The sequence below is a fragment of the Glycine soja genome, chromosome 5, assembly GCF_004193775.1.
Source record: "Glycine soja cultivar W05 chromosome 5, ASM419377v2, whole genome shotgun sequence".
NCBI lineage: Eukaryota > Viridiplantae > Streptophyta > Magnoliopsida > Fabales > Fabaceae > Glycine > Glycine soja.
In genome coordinates, this window is record NC_041006.1 from 13830247 (window position 1) to 13854340 (window position 24094).

The 24094-nt window shown below is 32.4% G+C and overlaps 1 protein-coding gene and 1 non-coding gene across 2 annotated transcripts; one reads left to right on the forward strand and one right to left on the reverse strand.

The window, feature by feature from the left end:
* Positions 1-7587: 7587 nt before the first annotated feature.
* LOC114412343 (ankyrin-1-like) lies at positions 7588-10534 on the forward strand. The gene is made up of 2 exons (XM_028376185.1): positions 7588-8680; positions 9640-10534. The coding sequence occupies exons 1-2, from the start codon at positions 7771-7773 to the stop codon at positions 10344-10346; spliced, it is 1617 nt and encodes a 538-aa protein (XP_028231986.1). The 5' UTR covers positions 7588-7770; the 3' UTR covers positions 10347-10534.
* Positions 10535-21986: 11452 nt separating this feature from the next.
* LOC114413866 lies at positions 21987-22093 on the reverse strand. The gene has a single exon (XR_003667010.1). It is a non-coding gene; the product is annotated as a small nucleolar RNA R71 (small nucleolar RNA).
* Between the last annotated feature and the right edge of the window lie 2001 nt (positions 22094-24094).

A 24094-nucleotide genomic window follows, 5' to 3' on the forward strand; every position in this document is an offset into this window, starting at 1 on the left:
TCTCATTTGAGGCATAAAATTCATGCCCCCCTCTCTCCCTCTCCCTTCACTCATCTTCTCCTACCTTCAAGCTCTTATCCATGGCCTTCTATGGTGGTGAGCTTGTTCTTGACTCATCTTTTCCTTGAAGTGGCATCTCCAATCACCTTTTCTCCTTCTCCATTCTACTGCCATTGATCTTCAAGAAGCAAAGGACTCCATTGATGAAGAAGATCCAAGGCCTACAAGCTCTACTTGGAGCTACATCATGTGGTATCAAGAGCATTTTCATCTAGGTGATGTTCTTTTGCTTCCTCTATCTTTTGTTTGGTCAATTCACTTTAATTCCTTGTTCTTCATCATCTTCTTCATGTATCTCCTCCACTGTCTTGTGGTTTGGTGTTTTTTAGAGTAGATTCAAAAAAATAAACCGATTAAATCTTAGATGTACACTTGTTCTTGCATTTCTATGGTTCAAATTTTATAGATCTACTCTTGAATTATGTTTTTGTGTTGATTTTAGGTTCTATATTTTTTCAGTCATAATGTTCTTGTGGTGAACCTTTAGATCTCATTTTTCTTTCAAAATATTGATTAGAAAAGAAAACACAAAAATCTAAGTGTAAATCACTTTCATTCATGTTGTCTTAGAGTCATGTTTAGTCATAATAATTGTCACACTATGTTCTAAGTTTGTGTTGAATTTTGATTTTGTTGATTGAATTCTAGATACATTTGTTCATTTATTCTTGCAATTCTTAGCCTATCATTTTAATTTTGAGTCTAATTCATGCATGTTATTTAGTTCATAACATGTTCTAAATCAATTCCAAGAAGTAATCTTGTTGTTGAACATTTTTTTTTATTTTCTAAGTTTCCTATATGATGCCTATGAAGAAATTAAGTTGTGGTGTTGAGTTGTGGCTTGATTTGTGAATCAAAATAAGTCTTAAGCTCTCTTGAATTGTTTTATCCAAGACAATTGAGCATAAGCAAACACAAATTGTAACTATCCAAGCCTTAAGCAACATAAACATTACTCTTGATTTCTAGGTTAAAATTCTGGTTGTTGTCAGTTCTGGCACATTATCTTCTTAACTCCACTATGGCTTGAATACTTCGAGTTTTGAGCTGAAATTTTAACTGGATAAAATAGACATATGGACAAAAACAATGGAAAAAGAATGAACAAAAACAAAAAAGAAATGAGCAAGAAAAGGGTCACCATATATTATTTCACTCTAGGCACTCAAAATGTCATGATTGGGACTAAGAGAGAGAGAGAGAAAGGAGAAAGAGAAATTTAGGTATGATAGATGGTATAATGTGATAGGAAGAAAGAGATAAAAAAAATTAATGAATAGCATAAGGAATCAAATCTTAAGGGGGTGTATTGTATAGGACTTCAAAGGATTTTAAAAGAATTTTTTTTATAAAAAGGTCTTGTGGTATTTAATCAAGATTTTTAAATAGCATAAATAAGTCTTGTGGTATCCAAATAAGAATTTTAATATTTTTTAAGGAAGGCAACAAAACCCGATGGTATTCAATTAGGATTTTTTATAACTTATAAAAAGTCTTTTGGTATTAAAAAATATACAAATTTTGATTGATTTTTTTTTAAGAAGGATTTCGATAGATTTCATTAGACTTTTTAGTATAAAACATCTATCAAATAATCTCATCCAAATCCTAGAGATTTTGCTAGGCTTTTTTCTTTCTATCTCTGTTGCTTACCAGACTTTCTTTTCTCTCATCACACACACCATCTTCTCTCTTTAATATTCTTCAAAATATGGGTATCATATATATTTCTCATATTCTTTTGGAATAAAAAAATATCAAATATACTCCTTCCCTATGCACTTTTTTCTTTATTTTTTAAATTAAATTACTGTTTATCTTATATGCTAAGAATAGTCATGTTTTCCTTATACTGACTATGCCCATCACCTGCATGACACAATATTTTCGTGACTGTCACCCTTAACTTCGTCATTCACATAATTGGGTAACCTTCCTACTAATTTTCCACCCTCACTACTCCCTTCTAGTATGTGCTTATTATTGCACCCCATTTAAACATGTTGTTAGATTTATCATAAAACAATTGTAGTAATTAAAAAAAAAACAATGTATAATTTTAAAACTATTGTTCAAATCCAAAAGTGAGAATGAGATGTTATTGCAAGAAAGGTTAATATAGGAGGCAATAGAACTAGAATCAACATAACGATTAAAAGATTAAAAAAGTTATATTTTTTTTATTTTTTTATCTAAATCTCATCATTTCTTTTTTTTTCCAGTAACTCTTATAATTTTGAATGTTTTTTAAAAATTCAACAATCCTTTTGGCATCCCCTTATTCAATGTCTCCAAAATAATAAATGTAATAATAAATACAATTAATATCATTTTCATTTTTTATTCATTAATAATTAATGGCTATCTTTTAAATAGTTATTTTAATTATATTATATTTTTTTCAGCTGATTAATAAAAAAATACTTTGCAACTAAATTTTTACACTAACTACTATATGATTTTTTTTATATTTTCTTATATAAATTATATTTGGTGTATATTTTAGTTTGACAATAATATGATAAATTAGTGTATCCTTTATAATGATTATTGTAAAATAATTATTCAAATTTATTTAATAATATTTTTTATTATACTAAAACCTTGCAAATAAAAACTATACAAGATTTTATCATTGGTGAAAATATATCCCTCCGTGAATATTTGGTTGAAGTTTAATCAAAAAGGTTATTTATTTATTTATTTTAATAAAATTTCATTTCCTGTGATAGTTATTCATGAATAATATTTAATAAAAAAGTTATATTTTGAAATTTAAAATAGAATTAACCATAATAAAAATAAAAATTTAACTTAAGTAGCTAAATGACTTAACATTGTTTGGAAAATAATTCAAGTTAAAAGAAAAAATATCATAATATAAATATGTAGAATTAAATTTTAAAAATAATTTAATATGAAATTAATTATATTGTCGAGTATCAATTCAAATAATTAACATTAATATAATTTATTTTTTCCTTCAATTCAAACCAAAATTAGATGATGTTTTTTTAATAACATTTTTTACACTATTAGAAAACTGTTTCAACGATGGTTTTTTAGTGTTTTCAATGGTGGTTGGCAAACCGTCTTTGAAGTTACCGTCGTGAAAAATGTTCAATTTTCACGACGATTTTTGAATCGTACGTCTTAGTCTATTTGTTACTACATCGGTTATGTAAATCATCTTAGATAGATTTACTTGTTTAAAAATGTTAAAAATGTCGGTATTTGATGGCGGTTTTCATCCAAAAATCATCTTAGAATTGTAATATTTTAAGACATTTTTACCACAAAATCGTCTTAGAATGTCACAATTCTAAGATGGTTATAATTGATAACCGATGTTGACTTTTTTTTAAATGTTTGTTTTGCTTTTATATCAAACCATATTAGACTTGCAATTTCAATCATGTAGACCCAAACAGATCAATTGTTATAATATATTAAAAAATTAATTTTGGTAATGAATTTCAACTAAGCAAAACCAATTAGTAACTAAAGAAAAGTTGTGAATTAAATTTACAGGTTTCTTATTGAACAAGCGCAAGCATTCACAAGTCCATTAAACTACATGTAGAAACAGATCATAAACAAGTGAGCAAGTATTATTTATTGAATTCAACAATAACTTACAATGTGAAAGTTGTGAATTAAGCACAAAGCTATAACATTCACTAACCCAAAGCTAGATAAACATGAGTTACATTGACAATAGTGTAGACATACACAAAGCATATATGATAAAATTTCCACTTACATAGAAAGCAATGACAGTTCCAACAGAGTCACCTTCCAAAAGCTTGAGTTGGATGGTCGCTTTCCCAAACATATATATGCTCTTAGATCCAAATCAAGCAACTACAGTGTTCATAAAAAGGTCACATGCTTAGCTAAAAAATAACAAATTTTGCAGAACTATTAAATGAACTAATAAGAATCAAATCTTACAAAAAAAATGTGTAAAATTAGACATAGCGGGCTATTAACAAATAACATTACTAAAAACGCCACACCAAAATAGAACCTTTTGATTTTCTACTGTACATAATGAAAGTAACATCATATTTAGGTCCTATTTGGATAAATTTTTCTATAAATACAATTTTCAAGGCAAAAATACATTGATCACCTGAGTCCAATTTCAGCAAAATCCTGAATTACACAATAACCACCTCTGTAATCTTATTGTTTTCCTTAAACATATAAAAAATCAAATAGTATCATAGATTGAATTGTCAAAAGCTCATATCCTCTAAGTCTAATCTAGAGAACCAACAACGATCAATGACAAACGACTCTTATATTACACTGATAAATAGTATCATAGATTGAATTGTCAAAAGCTCAGATCCTCTAAGTCTAATCTAGAGAACCAACAATGATCAATGACAAACGACCCTTATATTACACTGATAGATTATGAATTGAAGCAGTGCATCACTGTATCTAATTTTTGCATTAAACTTACCGTAGTATGATCATGATAAACATAAGAGAAAATAATCTATGTATTGGATATTACATTGTCATCCAATTGCAAACGTGCATGTATGGTAAGTTTGTTCACTTTAACAATAATTACCTTAAAATCCATAACTATCATGATTTTTTATTTAATCCTTTTCATTTATAAGTGCATAGAAATTACATTCTAAACATAAACCTATATTGAAATAGACACTTAAATAACCAAATAAATTTAACTAGCAAATAGCATTTGAAAACTTACAACTAAAGAGTTAAGGAAGCCCAAAACAACTTTGCTTTTTGTGGTTAATATACGTTTAGCTTCTTCCACCGTAGTAATGTTGGACACACTAGGTCCTATCTTCTTCTTAATCCATGTCACTATAGCATCTCAGCATTGCAATGCAACAAAAAAAAGTCAAATAGTTAACTCCAATTGAAAATTCAAAAAACAATTACACTTAATTGAGAGAAAAATTCGAAGATCCAAAACATGCAACGAGTTTTACTTGGTTCTTTGGCCATTGTAGGGCTTGTGGACCCCATCGATGAAGAAGAAGACGATGGGGAAACCCTGAACGTTGTACTTGTTTGCCAATTCGTTTTCAACAGTGGTGTCGACCTTAGCGAGAGCAAGGTTGTCAGGCTTGAGCTCGGTGACAACGACAACATACTACGGTGCGAGGGCCTCGCAGTGGCCACACCATGGCGTGTAGAACTCGACCATGATGAAGTGGTTGTCTCAACGACAATGGTGAAGTTGCACTCCTTCAAAATGATGACGTCCTTGTCGTCAACCTCGGGCTCCTTGAACACCTCCTTCGATGAGTGGTTGAAGTCGGCAAAGTTGCCGAAGTCATCTTCATCGTCGCTATCGTCCTTGTTGAACTGGTTAGGATCTAGAAAATGGCCATGGTGAGGAGTGGCAGCGGTGTCATTGGGTTCCTCAAGGAAGCTAAGATCTTCATCATCGTTTTGAGGGGGGCTTTATCGCTGAGAATGAGGGAGAGGGATGAGAAGAGAAAGAGAGTGGCGAGAGAGAGAGAGAGAAACAAATAACTTGCCCGGGGAGGGGGGTGAGAAAGGAGAGGAAGCGTGGGAGGGGGGAGAAGGCAAAGACGGTATGAGTGAGTAGGGTGAGACGATGCAACAGAAACATAAAAAATTAAACCTTAATTTAAAGATGATTCTCACGAAATCGTCTTTGAATACTATAATATGATGACGGTTTTCCTAAAACCACCGTCATTTTGAGGTTTCAATGACGTTTTCACCAAAACCGTCTTTGAAATATTGACAATAATTACAAAATTGTGACCGCTACCCAAAAGATGACAATTTTTCAACAACTATCATTGACCTTGCATTGTAAAAACATGTACTTTTAGTAGTGTTACCGTTAAAATATTTTTGGATGACATTTAAAGCTTAAAAGACAAATTACATAAAAAAAAGAAATTTTATTATAATTAAACAACGTCACTCAATTTTTATTATCCCAAATCAAGGATGCAAACAAAAAAAAATAAACTAAATCAAATTTTTTAAAAGAAAATTCAGAGAGTATGCAAGATATTAGCAAAGTGAAAGAAGGATCTACCTAAATGGCTAAGATAACACCCAAATAATAACATTTTTTTGAACTTGGGTGTATATAAAATATATTTAAATATTTATGGGCGTATTTACTAATATATATTCTTATAATTTAAATTAAATAATTAATAATATAATAAAAATTCTTATAAATTATAACATATGAATTTAATATTCATGGAAGACAAGATAATTAAAAACACCGAGCTAATTATACTACAAAAGTATATTAGTTTATATGATTCCATAAACAAATGAATTGTATAAATATAATATTTTTTTTTATCAAAATATGGGATTCATTGATATATAAAATATTATAATACAGTATTAACATCGATGTTCATTCTAAACGAGAGGCGATACGTAAAAGTGCAAAGGTAATTACAAGGGATCAGATTTGGTGCTGCTGGGCCCATCAACTAACAGACAAATACAACTTATGCCACAAAGCTGAACGCAACGTCCCAGAATCTTACAATACTGCTAAATAAGTATTTATGTAACTAACTCATTGGACACTATACTAAATTAATGTACTCAAATTAAGTTTGAATCGTGTTAGTAGTCTATAAATTTGATTTTTGATAAAAAAAATAATTCTTAACTAAATTTTACTTATTTTCATATCAAATTTCAGATTAATTAAAAAAAAATTCTTTGGATTTATCTTGAATTAGAGGGTTAATATAAAAAATATATATATTATATATTATTATTAATTGAGTTAACTAAGTTTTTAGTTCATAATTTTTTTTAAATTTTATTTTTTGTCTTTAATGAAAAAATATTGAGAGATCTTAACCAGTCAAATAAAAGTTTAGAGACTAAAAACTTTAATAAAAAAAATTAAAGAACCTTAACCATTGAAATAAAAATTTAAAAACTAAAAACTTAATTAAACTATTTATTTTAAAACAATAGTTTGTGTCATCACTACAGGTGACCAAGTAAACGAATGTACCGGTACCCTGTACCTCTCCACCTTGCATACTCAGACTTGATATATAAAATGTATGTGTTTCTTGTTGGCCACAGCATGTTTTCCCAAATCGCCAAACCTATAATATTATATTGCGTGCTCATATCTTTTTTTTTTTTTTATTGTATAGCTTCTTGTTGATTCAAACTAAAGCATAAATGATTTCACATTCAAATAAAGACTACCCGGGAGTACAGAGGGAAAGAGCAAGCATCTTAGCAAACTATAGAGAGGTATAATGGGCAAATCATGGTTTGTTGGAATATTTAACAAGGAAATTGGCCCTTTATGTGTAAAATATCATAAATTAAAACACTGAAAGTGACGCGTAGAGGAAGGAGCACAGATTGATTCATGAGACCTTGTACAACTAATTATGTTTTGCGAGTTTATTAGAGTCCAAACGCCGAATAGAACAAGTCATCATTGTTCTTTTCACCACCACTTGGCACACTCTAATACAGCCGGCCCCTCCAATACCCTTTCCACTCTACCATAAATTAAAATAATTAAGCTACCACCAAATTAAAAACCTTCACTTTCATTTAATTCCTTTCCCCCTTCATTCCTTTTACTTATGCTTTTCCTTCCAAACCCACCAACAACGCACCACAATCACAAAATATACTAACCCCAAAGACAATAATTATTAAAACATGGACAGGCTCATAAGGTTAGACCCTTCAAACACAGTCCTAATCAGGGTTGAGCCAGGGCAAAAGTGCCACGGCAGGATCACCTTACACAACGTGATGTACACAATGCCAGTGGCCTTCAGGCTTCAACCACTCATCAAGACCCGTTACACAGTGAAGCCCCAATCAGGGATCATATCCCCTTTAGCCACACTTACCATAGACATCACCTACCATCTCCCACAAGGCTCGTCTCTCCCCCACTCTTTCCCTCACTCGAACGACTCTTTCCTCTTACACAGCGTTTTGGTTCCCGGCGCCGCCATCAAGGAACCCTCCTCCATGTTCGATGCTGTCCCCAGTGACTTGTTCAAGAAGAAACAGGTCTTCATCGACAGCGCCATCAGGGTCATGTTTGTGGGGCCTCACATTCTGGCTCGGCTAGTAACACAAGGTGCAACGGATGAAATAAGAGAAGTTTTAGAGAAAAGTGACCCATCATGGAGAAATGTTAACTCGACAGACCCACAAGGCCAAACGTTGCTCCACTTGGCGATTTCGCAAGGTAGAGCTGATCTCGTTCAGTTGCTCCTAGAATTCGAGGCTGACGTCGAAGCCTTAAACCGTTCTGGCTCAACCCCACTTGAGGCTGCATCGTCCTGCAACGAAGCCTTAATTGTTGAGCTTCTTTTGGCCCACAAAGCCAACACAGAACGGTCGGAATTGTCCATGTTCGGTCCGATCCACCACGCAGCCAGAGGAGGACACGTGGAGGTTATGAGACTTCTCTTGCTCAAAGGTGCCAAAGTGGATTCACTCGCTAAAGATGGCAACACAGCCTTGCACGTTGCAGTTGAAGAGCACACAAAGGACTGTGTTAGACTCCTTCTGGCAAACGGTGCCAGAACAGACGCTAAAAATACAAGAGAAGGTAATTAATGTTAGAAAATAAGGAGAGTTTCTAGGATGAATTAATCGTAGGTTCTGAATTATATATATATTTTTTTTAATTTGGTATCCAAATTAAAAACTAAAATAAAAATCGGCTATTTGATTTTATAAATTCTTTATAATTGAGTTTTTAGGATTTTAAAACTACTACAAATTATCATTTTTTTAATTTGTGAGTTTTAAGCTGTCACAGACTAGCTCCAACATTCAATTATAAATTAAAAAAAGTTTACAAGCTCAATCTCAATTACATTTTGTTTTAGTTTGGACACCATAATAAATTTTCCCAAATAATTAATTTAAAGACTTACTGACTAAATTAACCAAATTGTATAAGTTTGCCATATAAATTATGTGTTAAAATATTACAAGGATATAATGTAAATAGTAAATTTTTAATGATTATCTTTTAATAATATTGTTTAAATGAAAATAGTATTATCTTTTAACATATAAGAAATTATTGCATAAAAAAATTATGTGGTTCCAATGAATTTTTAGCTAACATAATTATTATCCCTCGAACTCAAATGACGGCAGTTTTGGTATTTAAGAAAAATTTTCAAATTGACTTATATTTCTACTTTTTAACTTGGTAATGAGATATTAAAATATTATTTTAATTTTATTCGGTTGTTTTCGAAGAATTAACTATATATTTATTAAAATTAAGAGAAAAAAATAAAAATATTTTGATAAAATTATTTCTTAATAAATGTCAATTTTCTTAAAATACTTACTTTTTTGACTGTGTGGAAAAAATCTTAAATATCAGTCGTTTTAGAATGAAATAATTTTTTTCTAAAAGAAAAAGTAAACATATCACGCAAATATTGGATAGCATTAGATAATGCCAAACCATAATAACATCTCTTGTATATGGTATATATAGTAACTAATAATAAGACGTTATTTCTAATTATTAATTATTTATAACAGGTGACACGCCTTTGCACGTGGCATCAGCAATAGGAGATGAGAGCATGGTGAAGCTCTTGCTGCAAAAGGGTGGTGCCAACAAAGACGTGAGAAACAGACAAGGGAGAACCGCGTATGATATTGCAGTGGAAAACGGCCATGCACACCTCTACGACGCCTTGTGTTTGGGGGACAAACTGTGCGTGGCAGCAAGGAAAGGGGAAGTGAGGAGCATCCACAAGCTTCTAGAGAATGGTGCAGGGATCAATGGGAGGGACCAAAATGGTTGGACATCGCTGCACAGGGCCTCGTTCAAAGGGAGAATCGACACTGTGAAGCTTCTTGTAGAGAAGGGGGCGGAGGTGGATGCAAAGGACGAAGAAGGGTACACGGCGTTGCACTGTGCTGCTGAGTCGGGGCATGCTGACGTGACTGAGTTTTTGGTGAAGAGAGGTGCTGATGTTGAAGCCAGGACTAGGAAGGGTGTGAGTGCGTTGCAAATAGCTGAGTCGTTGCACTACGTGGGGATTACGAGGGTTCTTGTTAATGGTGGGGCCAGTAGGGAAAATTGTGATGTGGGTAAAGTGGCGGCACTTGGTGCAATTGCGTTTGGGACTAAAATGGAAGCTAGGGGTGTCATGAATAAAAAGAAGAGGGGTGGTGGTGGCAGAGCCAGAATGCTAAATGGTGCTAGCTTTGATCGTTCAATGGCTCTGGCTGTGCTCTAATTACAGAGATTCTAATTAATTTAATGGTACGTATTTGGTACATTAGAAATGGGAAGAAGCCGTTATGATTAATTTGGGTTTTGGCGCATTAAAATCAGATGAAATTGAGAGCAATTTTGGCTTTTGGTTATGATTTTTGTTTTGTTGATGGAATAGTAAATTTATGCCAAAATGTTCATGCTAATACCCGTCGTTAGAAGCTTTGCAGGTGAGACACTGGTTTTATTTACTCTAGCAGGTACCCGTGCTTGCGGTTGCACATGCTGCATTTATTTCAAGTATGTTTTCAAATAATTTATATATATACTAATAAACTGAAAAAATATATTAATTATTAATTCATAGTAGTAATAATAAGATAATAATTTTTCGTGAGATCCCTTTATAATTTTCAATGCATATACAGTAGTTACTAATTTACGTTGAGTCTCAAGGTTCGCTGCAACGTAATTCTAAGAGGCATAGGCTAATTTGCCTTTTCGTTTGGTATGTACAGTATAATTATTTATAAACTCTGTTAATTAATAATTATTAATATATCGATAAACTAATAACTCTCTAAATTGATAAATTTCTCCGGTCTTGACATTATTAATTTATAGAGTTTTAACTGTATATTATGTTTCATATGAGAATGATTCCACGGCCATGGTCATCCATTGGATCAAGATTAAAATATTTTAAATTTAAATTAAATCTCATTTAATAATAAAATTCATTTATCAAATAGAAAATCAATTATTTTAAAGATTTAATTTATATCTAGGTCGTCACCATAATCACCATCATCGCCTCAACCACCACCACCATGATTGTCGTTATGATCACCATCGTTCATCAACATGATTTTCATTGCCATCGTCATTGGTAGCAGTGGCATGACGACAATGATTGTATGCTAGCGGTGACAATAGTTGTCACAACAACAATCACGATGACAATCATGATAGAGATTACGATGGTGATCACGACGGTGGTGACAGCGACAATAGTGTTGATGGTGTGGTGGCAACGACAGTGATCATGACAACAATCACAGCGGTGGTAATAACAATAGTCATGTTGGTGGCAACGATGGTGGTCATGACAACGATCATGATAGTGGTAGTTACAACGATGGTGTGATGGTTGTGACAACGATCTTGACGTAAATTAAATATTTAAATATTTGATTTTTTTTTGTTAGATCTTACAGAGATGTTATGGTTAGATGAGATTTTAATTTGAATTTAAAATGTTTTAATCTTGACATTTCATTTTAATACAACGAATGAAAATGATTGTTTTTATTTTCACATAAAAAAACCATTCTCATATGAAACGTCCCGATCTCTCTTATATATATATATATATATATATATATATATATATATATATATATATATATATATTAATGTAATGCACAACCATAACACCATAATTTAATGTAATATTTTAAAATAATTATGTATGACCAGAACAATTTGTATTTGATTAAATATTAATCATGCTATTTTGATTTTTAATACAATGACCTCAGGAGAGCGAGTAGAAAAAGAACTTTAATATGTAGTAATAGATAATAAATAGAAGACTTTAAACAATAATATAATATAAATAAAAGAAAATATTAGTTATAATAAAAAATTGTGTGTAAATAAAAATAAAAGAAAAGGAAACTAAAAATTAAAAGAAAACGGGAGAGAGAAAAGAAAAACAAGTAGTTTTTTTTTTTTCCACAATATGCGTTTAAATTTAAAATTTTCTTAAAATGAAATTTTTAATAAAATATTATATCTTAATTATTTTATTTATATTATCTACTACAATTACAGTAAAAATGAAATGTCACTTTAAATTAAATAACTTTAGTTTATTCCTCAGGAGTTGAAGAATTATTATGCTAAAAACATCTCTTAACTTATCACTGTGAATAACAAAAGAATTAGTCTTCTAATTGTGCATATAGATACTATGTATATAAAATATTGCAAAATATTTAGTAGCAACTTAAATCTGCTGTGACACTACAATGAAAAATATTTGGGAAGTATATATATGGAATAATTATATATCATATATAAAATATTATATATGCGATGTTAGAAAATAAATAAGTTTAAAATATTTTGTAATAGAAATAAAATTAAATATTATTTTATTAATGAAAAAATAAATATCTGAATGAAAATATTATGGGAAGAAGATATTTTATTAAAAATTACGTGTGTCTGAAATTTAAAATATTCTTAAAAATTAATTAAATTTTAAAAATACTTTGGAGATATATAAAAATTTAATCACTAAAAGTTGATAATGTAAAATGTAATTTAATTAAAAATCTCAATCATTATGACATTTAAGATAGTTATATCATACATGAAAATAACAGAGTTTTTATTCTCATATATAAAAATTATAAAACTATATAAAAAAACGTTAAATGAAAAAATACATAAGAAAAGCATAAAAGAAATAGGTATATTAAATGCCAATAATTTATTAGAAGTAATTAAATTCCATGGTGACTGTTTGGAGAAATACTTAATACTAGTATAAAGTTTGAAGGAGATTATGTGGGAGTCCAAGGCAAAGAAAAGCGTTTGGACAGAAAATCCTTACGGTTTATTATTTTTTAGTCTTTATTTTTTTTAATTTAATTTTTATTTTCTAATTTAAGTTTTTGTCCATTAAAGTTTTTGAATTTTTTATCCATTATAATTGTTAGTCTCTATGCTATTAAATAGTTAATTAATGACGTAACAATGATGTTGGTAATCCAACAAATTTTTATGCAAGGAATCTAAAGGTATAGTCATGTGAATTTTTTTTTTTTTTTGGATAAATTATAGTTTTAATTCATTATTAACTAGTCTCACATTATCAACTATTCTGAATAGATGAGGAGTTCACTACTTATTTTTATTTTGCAAAATTTCTTTTTTCAATTTCATTTTGAGGGTTAGGAACAAATTCTCTAACACACTCTTCCAAACAAACTCTCTCTAATTGGTTAAAATTTATTAAAATTATAAAATCATGAGAATTTTTTTTATTAAATATGATGTTGAACCTACAAAATTTTGTCATTTTTAATAAATTTTAATCAATAAGAGAAAGTTTGTTCAAAAAAGTGTGTCAAAAAGTATGTTCCAATAATTTCTCTTTCATTTTTCATAATTATTTACTATTTATGTCACTTTTCTTTTCAGTAAATCGTAGTATCAATTTTTTCAATAACTCACTTTAATTGAGTTGAAATAGAATTTGGCCATTAAAAGTAGTAATTCATGTTAGTTATTCTTTAAATTTTGAAGGTGTAAACTCACTTGTACATAAATTTATCCTATCATGTTATGAACCTTACATATGTTAGAGTTTGTCGTACTGGCCAATCCATTTTTAGGTTATATTTGTATGTAGACTTTGATTTATATATATTTATATGTGAGGCATTTTAGTTGTTATATTATTTGTTTTATAATATAGTTAAGTCCTTAGAGTAGGGGAGCTATTTGTTTTGCTATCATAGGGACTCGAGTGCAAGACCTCTAATGATTAGAACTTTGTTCTAGTATAAATAGTGATTTTCCGTGATAAATGATAAATCACTACTACAAAAATGAGCTTCAATAATTTTGTTTCAAAAATGATTCTACTATAAAATCGATGTTGTAAAAAATGCGATGACATTTTTATAAATAATTACAACATTTTAGCGACAAATTCAGAAAACCTTCTTTGAAACCACATTTTGACATTATTTTCTTTAAGAACTGTCATTGAAATTGCAATTCAACATCAGTTTTCAAAAATCGTCTTTATAAGGGAAAAGCTTTCCCTTTTTAGTCTCATGCTCTCTCACTTCTCATGCCCTCTCCCAAAGCTTTCTTCCTTGAGCCTCTCCTTCACTCTAGACCCTTCTAAGATGGTGAATCTCTCCCTTGTTGTCGAAAAAGTCCCTCGCGCTCTCTCCTTCATCATTGTCTTATTGCCACCACTTGTGAAAGGTACAAATCTCATCTTCTTTGCTCTAATCTCTTCTTCACTAAATTTTTCTGTGAATCCAATCTCAATGGTTTGAATCTATCCTCTGCGCCCAAGCTCTCCCCATAACCCATGCTAAACCACTAATAATACAGATGTGGCCACCAATGTCACAGATCTAGCCTCCTAAGTCATAAATTTGGCACTAAAAGGTGAGAGTCTAGATCCATATATGAGCATCTAGTTGATAGGTGGCTTTTATCCCTGTTTTTCTACTCACACTTCACACTCACTATGCACATTGTTCAACCGCTCCCAAGAACAACTCTGCCACTCCCAATCCCTGTGTAGTTGTTCCCAAGCCCTAGCGATGTTAAAGCACTCACCCAAGTCCCGATGTCATAGTTCTATGCACCCTCTCCCTTCCTAATCTTTGGTTTCTTTTGCTGTTATCTCTGTTTTCTATTTTTCCATTGAGGAGTGTTACTATTACCACGTGAGTTGAGGGATTTGGTTGGTGATCGATGTCATTTTAGGGATGGGGGAAGTGGGAGAGGAAGAGGATGAGGATGAGGGTTAAAACAATGGCTAATAGAACAAAAATGAGAAGGGTTTGTTGAAGCTAATGGTGACTTGGATTTGGAGGGGGCAAAGAATGATGGGGTAAGGTAGTGTGTGTACTATGTAGCTCTTGTCATAACTTTTGGGAGAATCTAAAAATGATGGAACTTAGTTGAGTTTTTGTTTATTACTATGTGTTTTGGTTTAGGAAAAGAAGCATGCATTTCTTTTATTTTGTAGTTTGCAATTCCACTTCTACTTATTCATAGTTCTCAGTTACTGTTATCCCTTACAATATATTGTTATATTCTTTACAATATATTATGCCTTGTTATCTTGGTGTTTGACTAAGATGTAGATGTTTCTATTTTCAATTTATGAAGATAGATTTTAGTATTTTTAATTCTTTCATGGAGTTGTCTTTTTCTTATTGTTGAACCTATATGTTCTTTGCTTTTACCCTTTTTGATTTTAGTTGGAGAAATAAAATAACTGATATCTCAACAATGTAGTAAATTGAACTTGGATGCAACTGAATTTTCCAAGTTCCATTCTAACATCTAGCATGGTGATATAGTCGATATCAATGGGTTTCCAAGTTGGTGAGGCTATAAACTTTCAGTTTTCTATCTTTTATTTTATTGTCTTTCATGGGTCTAATTCTATGACCTTGATAATAAATACATGGCATGTTATTAAGTGTTTCTATAAGATTAAAATTATTGTTCTTGAAGGATATTATGCTACCTCTTGATTTTGTACGGAGATAGTAATGTATATATGAGATCTCTTTAGTGTTTGTCCCATGGCCTCCATCAAGGGTTTTGAATAATGTGTGTATGTGTGAACTTGTAATTGTTTCATCATAATGCACATATTGTAGGACAATGATCATTGTGTGTGAGACATGTTAAGTCTGAGTGTTGAATTTGTGTTTATGTCATTACTATTTTCAGGAAATTGTTGGCTTGAAGTCACTAACTTACCTCATTCTTTTTTATGTGTTAATATTTGCTTTGCTGTCTTGTTTTCTGATGTGGGGTGCATGCAACTAGTTATTCTTTGAGTTGATTGATTTTCTCTGCATATCCCCTTGGCATTTTTTGATGATATTTTCCTTCTTTTTATTGTTTTTAATATAAGATTCCAAACTATGTGCATTTGGTGCATTCTTTTACTTTGATTTACTGCTCTACATATCCCCTTATTGCTAATTTCCTTAACTCCTCATAGTCATCATGTGTGCATGGTGAATGCTAATATATTTTTATGAGCTCTTATAAATATTTATATTGGTTTATATCTATCTTATTATTAATTTACCATGATTGAGTTATGAAGGCTTGAAAGTAATAGCACATTATGCTATGCTGGTTATTATGCTCTAGAGCAAAATTGATATTTTGCTTTTACTTCCTAGCTCAAGGTTTGATTAGCTTGTTATGTTCAATCAACCAAATTTTAAAAAAGCCGAGAAGGTTGGCTTACTTAGTCAACCTTATGCTCTTGACAACTTGCATTTAGTCCAATCAAAGCACTCCTTCTTCTTTTCTTTTTTATTTATTTAACTTTGTTGTTGTATTAGCCTTTGATTCTCTATTCTCTAAGGCCATGTTTTGCCTGCAGATATCTTAACTTATGAGTTATAAAAGGTAATGATTTTTCTTTTGTTTGGTCTCTTAGAATCCAAGGAAGAAAACTAATCTCCCCTATTTCTTAAAAAATAGATGATAGACAATAATAATGATCCTCAATTGGGAAACTTCATTAAGAGCTTTTTTAGCTAAATGTTGTGTATTTGAATTCATAGTGTGGTTGGATTTCATATTTCTTACTATACTATGCTAATGCATTTTATAATATTGAAGACTTGTTGAGCATTTCATTCCACTTGCAATTGAATTCATAATATGGTTGGACTTCATGTTTTGTTTTGATCAGAAATCCAACCTATAATATTTGTTATCAAAACAAAAATAAATATTTTTAAAAAATGAACTTTCTACCTCGATTGACAGAATATCGATGTTGAAAGTCGATTTTCTTGACGGTTTACTTCAAAACTGTCTTTCAAATTCATGTTCAAAGATGGTTTTAGAAAACATTGTCATGGAAAGTCGACTTTCAAAGACGATTTTCCCATCTTTGAAAACATAGTTCAAAGCCTTTCCAGTGATATTTTTGAAGATGTTTTTAATAATTGTGTTCCAAAGGAAACATTTCACAACAGTTTTAAACTGTTGTTAAAAGCCTTCAACTTTTAACGATAATCATTTCAACGATGGTTGAAAATTTCAATCGTCGTTGAAACCCTTCCAGAATCGTCATTAATTTTTTTTTTTGTAATAGTGAATAAACTTTAAAATGATTGTGGAAATACCAAAGTTATGAGATTTTAATAATAATTTTTCATATACATGAACTTTTTGTGCTCTAGATATAGAATGAGCTTAGGACCCTTGCTCGAAGGAACCAACGGTAAGTTTAGAGGATCATAAGACTTGAGAGGGTGAGATGTACATAAAACTTAATGAATTTGTCATTATTATGATAATTAATTTTGTGGTAGTTTCACATGGTGCGGGTAATAGTGATGACTATAACTCTATTCTTGTAATATTAGTATGATATTAAGAGGCATGCGTGGAAACGCGAGTACATGACAAGACACGAAAAGTACGAGATAAAGAAAGTCACGTGGTGTAACACCCGTCATTATAATAACAACCCGTAATAAAAACATACTTTAAAACATCCATAAAATAAGAATTTAAAATTTTTAATGGTTCAAAATGTAGCATCCCAATTTTACATGTGTGCGGTAGACAATGTTATTGCTTTGTTGTGTGATTGGGTAGTGTTTTTAGATTATTGAAATGATAGAAAATGAAATGTTACCATAGGATACCTAAACATGGTAAAACTCTTAACTTTTTATGCTAAAGTCTAGAAAGAATAAGGATAATTCAGAGAAAATCCTCTAGTCAAAATGATCAACTCATTGAAGCCTTAGATGTTAATAATTGAATTTTAGTCTAGAAATAGAAATTAGAATCTTGAAAGAATAAAATTAGTATTTAATGTAAGGCTACAAATCAAGTGGGGATTGTTCACTTCCGGCAAGTGCACCGGATCACACAAGTAGTATAAAACGGTAAGAATCGAGTATCGAACTCTCGGGGAACTTGTGTTATTTGGTAAGCTATTTTAGCTAATAGGTGTCTGGTGTGTAAAGATAAGTGTGAATATGAACAAGTGTGTAAACTATCTGTACAAAAAGGAAAAACACGTTGGCCTTCCTAATAGGTGCCTGATGCTAAAAAGATATTCTCTATCTAACAATGCTCATGTGTTCCTATGGTGTCTCCTGAGATACCAAACCCCAATTCCTCATAATAGTTAAGCCTAATCCTGATCAAGCATCGTCCGCAGATTCCTCTTGTTGGACTAAACTCAACCAGGATCACATTAAGACACACATACACAACTAAATTATCGCACCCCAATTCCTCATGATAGTACGACAACTTAGCCCTGTACTATCAAGGACTTTAGAATCAGACCAGTTTCCACCGTTGAATGACCCTAACAAAGTATGCATATACATGATCAAGGTAAAGGCATACTGGAGTGAAAAGAAGATAGCACAGAGAACACACAAAACATCATCAAATAGATAGAAATATATTTACATCAGGTACCTATAGGGAAGATCCAACAGAGGATTTAGCTTTCCATAACCAGGAAGCCTTCTTTACAACAAAGAGAAGAACAAGATGAAAGATTACAAAAATAAAAGTGGTGAGGATGTCTCCTTCACCTCTAGGATCTCACAATCACTCACAAACTCTTCACAAGCTCTCAGAACGGCTCTTGCTTCAACCTCTATGATTTGTTTAGCAAAAATACAAGTGGTGAGGATGTCTCCTTCTCCTTCACCTCTATGATTTGTTTAGCAAAGCTTGATGGAGAAATAGAAATTGTTTGAACTAAATTTCCATATGTGAGAAAATTACACTAAGCATTAGTGTAATTTGGCTATTTGTGAGTGAACTCTGTCCAAGGTCCACTTTGAGTGCACATATTCCAAGAGAGATTAGGAAATTAATCTAGGAAGGTTAGCACATTTATCTAGAGGGTTAAGATAGGAGTTATCAATTTTAGTAAAAGGAGTTTTTCCATTTTTGGCTTAAACATACTTTAGCCTTTTATAGTTAGTTTTGGAATCATGGGCTGTCCAAGCTACCCATTAGTCATATTAATTGTCATTCAAGTGCTTAGATTAAGAAGATAAGAATTAGGTCTTGCAATTTCCATTGGTCCAAGCAGAAACAACTACAATAAGTGTTGTTTTTAAAAGCCATGATCTAGGAAGCTTCTCCCATTTTGCTTGAAGCTTTTAGAGAGAGGGGAAACCATATTTTTATTCTTCTTCCAAGTTCATACATGTGTTCTTGAAGTTTCTTCCATCAAAGCTTAGGTAAGTTGTCTCAAATCCTTCTTCTAGACATGTTTTCTTCACTAGAATCTTGCTAGTTTGTCATCTATGGACTCAAATTTCTTTATTTTTTTTCATTCTTAGAAGTTTGAGACATAATCTTTTATGTCCCCTGAACCAACTGAGATTTCGTGCTCATCATCCAAGGTAGGCCGATGGGGGGGAGGGTCTTTCTAATTCTTAAACCCTAACCTAGTATTGATTGGAAGCTAAGCTTCAATAGGAGTTATTTTTAAATGGTAGAAATTCATAGTTTCTGCCATGTTGTGATATGTATGATTGATGTGTCATTATTTTCTCCTATTTCTTAACCATTTTTGTCACCATTTTAATTACTAATTAGCCTTAATTGTCAAATTAATTATGTAGTTTTATCATTTGGGCCTACTTGACTAATTTTGTGTTTTTAATTTTATTTCAGGAGAATTATAAGCAATTGGGCTTGAATCCAGAATTGGGCTAGGACTTGAAGAGAGCAAACAATTTTATTTTATCAAATCTTATCTTATCCAGATTTTATTTCATCCAATCTTATCTTATCTTGTCTAGATTTTATTTTATTTCGTTTATGGGCTTGGACTTAAAATAGATTTGTAAGCTTTGGGGCTGAGGACCTATATAACAGCACCAGGGTTTTAGTTTAGGGAGTTTTTGAAGAGGAGAATAATTCTAGGTTTTAGAATTCAAGTTTTTACTGTTCATGCACACTGTTCACGTAGAATAAATTTCGTTTTCTGCAATTTTGTTTCTGCTTCAATCTACAATTTCGTTTTCTACTGATTAATGGAAGGCTAAGTCTCCAACGTTGTTTTCTCTTGAGGATCAAGCACAACTCTCTTTGAGGTTTTGTTATTACTATTGAATTCTGATCAATTTTTCCTCTTCACCAATTACACTATATTTGTTGCTATTAATCCATGCATGCTTAGTGCTTGATTAATTGTCTCTACGCTTAATTTACGTTCATGCTTAATGATCAGTTTCGTTCATGATTAATTGGTGTATGTGTTGGTTAATCACATAATGATAGCCTTATGTTAATTTTCGCTTAGTATTTTAATTTAGGGTTGGATTAAGTGGTTGAACTGATTAAGGATAAATTCTCGTAACCTAGGATAAGAGACTTGCTTGTGAATCAAGGGGAAACAACATGTTTTAATTCTGTTATTTTCTAATTCAAATTTGCTTACTGTTTAATTTACAAAAACAAACAACCCCCCCCAATTCGTTACGGTTTTATTACTATCTGTTATGAATGTTTGGTTGACCATTGCTCGTTGGGAGACGACCTAGGATCACTTCCTAGATACTACATTTTTAATGTTTATTTGATTCGGGTACGGCCTCGATCAAATTTGGCGCCGTTGCCGGGGAGCAGTGGGCCAAAGGTTCATAATAGTGTTTAGTTGTTTTGTTTTGTGTGGCGTTCTATTTTGCATTTCAGTCGCGTCCCCTGTTTAGTGACTGTTTTTAGCGACTGATTTAGTTGGTGTTTTGCTGTGAATAGTGATTACCGACTGATTTTGAAATTTAATTAACGATTTTTGTTTTGATAGTTAGAGTTGTTATTTTTGGCTGATTTTTTGTGTGGTTGTTTCTTTTGATCCATATTTTGTGTGAAAAATACAAAGAGCACTTGGTGTGGTTGAATTTGAGAGAGACAAAAATTTTGGAACTTGTTTTTAGCAAAACTTAAAACGACCATAACTTTTGCACCGGGTATCAGAATGACTATTATTATATATGCATTTGGGGTAGAAAAAAATTCCCATACTGTGGCAACCGACTCTCCCAAACTCGAAAAATCAGTTGTTTACTAAGTTTTTTTTTATTTTTTATTTTTCAAGTATTATTGTCCTATTTTTCTAAACTTTGCTTAGGCAGTTTTCATAGTTAGACTTTGAATTTTTGTTTGAAATTTTATGTGCTATCTTTTCGTGATTTTAGAGTGTTGCTTACAAAATTTCAGCTCATTTGGATATCGTTGGACTATAGTTGTAGGTTTACCCCCTTGTTAAGTGCTTGATGAGAAATACATTATTTGCTGCATATAGTGCATGACTGGGGGCAATCCAGGTGATTTACAACCCTTTGATCCTGAAATAGATAGAACCTTTCATAGATTAGCTAGGCATAGTGTGCATCCTAGTCATGCTGTGCATTTTGAGCATTCTGTTGCTGGTGATTCTGAATATTCTGATTTTGAGCATTCAAGTACTAATTTTCATACTGAGAACATGGCCCAACCTCCACCTCGTGAGAGGACTCTTAGGGAGATGGCTACACCTGATTTCACTTATGAAAGCTTGTGCATTCAATATCCTGATGAGGGTGTTCCATATGTTCTCAAGACTGGACTAATACATTTGCTGCCCAAGTTTCATGGTCTTGCAGGTGAAGATCCTCATAAGCATCTTAAGGAGTTCCATATTGTTTGTTCCACCATGAAGCCCCTTGATGTCCAAGAAGATCATATCTTTCTAAAGACTTTTCCTCATTCACTAGAGGGAGTGGCAAGAGATTGGCTATACTACCTTGCTCCCAGGTCCATTTTTAGCTGGGATGACCTTAAGAGGGTGTTCTTGGAGAAATTCTTCCCTACATCTAGGAACACTGCCATCAGAAAAGACATTTCAGGCATCAGGCAACTTAGTGGAGAGAGCTTGTATGAGTACTGGGAAAGATTCAAGAAATTGTGTGGAAGCTGTCCTCACCACCAGATTTCTGAGCAACTCCTTCTTCAATATTTCTTTGAGGGACTTAGCAACATGGAGAGGAGTATGATTGATGCTGCCAGTGGTGGAGCTCTTTGTGATATGACCCCTATTGAGGCTAGGAATTTGATTGAGAAGATGGCTTCCAACTCCCAACAATTCAGTGCAAGAAATGATGTTATTGTCCTTAGAGGAGTCCATGAGGTGGCCACAGATTCATCTTCATCTACTGAAAATAAAAAGCTTGAGGGAAAACTTGATGCCTTGGTCAACCTAGTAACTCAGCTTGCCATGAATCAGAAATCTGCACCTGTTGCAAGAGTCTGTGGTCTATGTTCTTTTGCAGATCACCATACAGATCTTTGTCCTTCTTTGCAGCAATCTGGAGTCAATGAGCAACTTGAAGCTTATGCTGCAAACATTTATAATAGACCCCCTCAGCAGTAAAACCAACAACAGCAGAATAATTATGATCTTTCAAGCAACAAATAAAAGCCAGGTTGGAGAAATCATCCAAATCTGAGATGGGCAAGTCCTCCATAACAACAATAGCTTGTCCCTCCTTTCCAGAATGCTGCTGGTCCAAGCAAGCCATATGTTCCTCCTCCAATACAGTAGCAGCAGCAACAATAGTAGTCACAACAAAGACAACAAGCAACTAAGGCTCCTCCTCAACCTTTCTTAGAAGAGTTAGTGAGGCAAATGACCATCTAGAATATGCAATTTCAGCAAGAGACAAGAGCCTCCATTCAGAGTTTGACAAATCAGATGGGGCAGATGGCTACTCAATTGAACCAAGCTCAGTCCCAAAATTCTAACAAATTGCCTTAACAAATTGTGCAGAATCCGAAAAACGTGAGTGCCATCACCTTAAGGTCAGGTAACAAAATTCAAGGGCCTCCACTAGTAGCAGCACCTGCACCTGAACCTGTCAAGCTTCATTCTACACCTGAAAAAGAGGATGAGATAGTTGCACAAATGATAAAGCTTCCTAACAAAAAATTTCATGCAGGTGGACCTTCTTCTAGTAATTCTGACTTACCGCAACCTCCTATCCCTCTTCTATTCCCACCTAGAGCAATTCCAAACAAAAAAATGGAAGAAGCGGAAAAGGAGATCTTGGAGACCTTCAGGAAAGTAGAGGTGAACATACCTCTACTAGATGCCATCAAGCAGATTCCAAGATATGTCAAGTTTCTAAAGGAGCTGTGCACCCACAAAAGGAAGCTCAAAGGCAATGAAAGGATTAGCATGGGCAGAAATGTGTCAACATTGATAGGTAAATTTGTTCCTCACATTCCTGAGAAATGTAAGGACCTAGGTACTTTCTGTATACCTTGCATTATTGGGAACAATAAATTTGAGAATGCCATGCTAGATCTAGGAGCATCAGTTAGTGTCATGCCTCTGTCCATTTTTAATTCTTTATCTCTTGGACCTTTATAATCTACAGATGTGGTGATTCATTTGGCAAATAGTGTTGGACAAGTGGCCTCAAATATCTTAAGAAGGGGGGGTTGAATTAAGATATTACAACTTATTTCCCCAATTAAAAAAATTTTATTTCACTTTCTATTCAAGTTATAAATTCCCTTAATAATGAATTTCTTAAATATTGATTCAAATAGAACAATTTGAATACGAATATAAAACAATAATAAATAAAGGAGTTTAAGGGAAGCGAAAATGCAAACTCAGATTTATACTGGTTCGACCACAACCTTGTGCCTGCGTCCAGTCCCCAAGCAACCCGCTTGAGAGTTCCACTATCTTGTAAATTCCTTTTACAAGTTCTAAACACACAAGGACAACCCTTCCTTTGTGTTTAGAATTCTTTCACAACAAGAGACCCTCGGTCTCTGAATCCCTTTTCAGAATGAAGAAGAAGAAAAGAAGAAATCTCGCTTGAAAGAGATAGATTGAACAATTTGAGCACTCAAATAATTCCTTATTGAATCATAAGTAATTTGGCCAAGGAATTTGTAAGAGGATAAAACGATTTTGCTTTA

What these genes read in the sequence shown, in the direction of transcription:
- LOC114412343 (XM_028376185.1), top strand. Translation starts at nt 7,771, where the DNA reads ATGGACAGGCTCATAAGGTTAGACCCTTCAAACACAGTCCTAATCAGG. An exon ending in CGCTAAAAATACAAGAGAAG is followed by an intron (nt 8,681 to 9,639) that starts GTAATTAATGTT and finishes TATTTATAACAG; the next exon opens with GTGACACGCCTTTGCACGTG.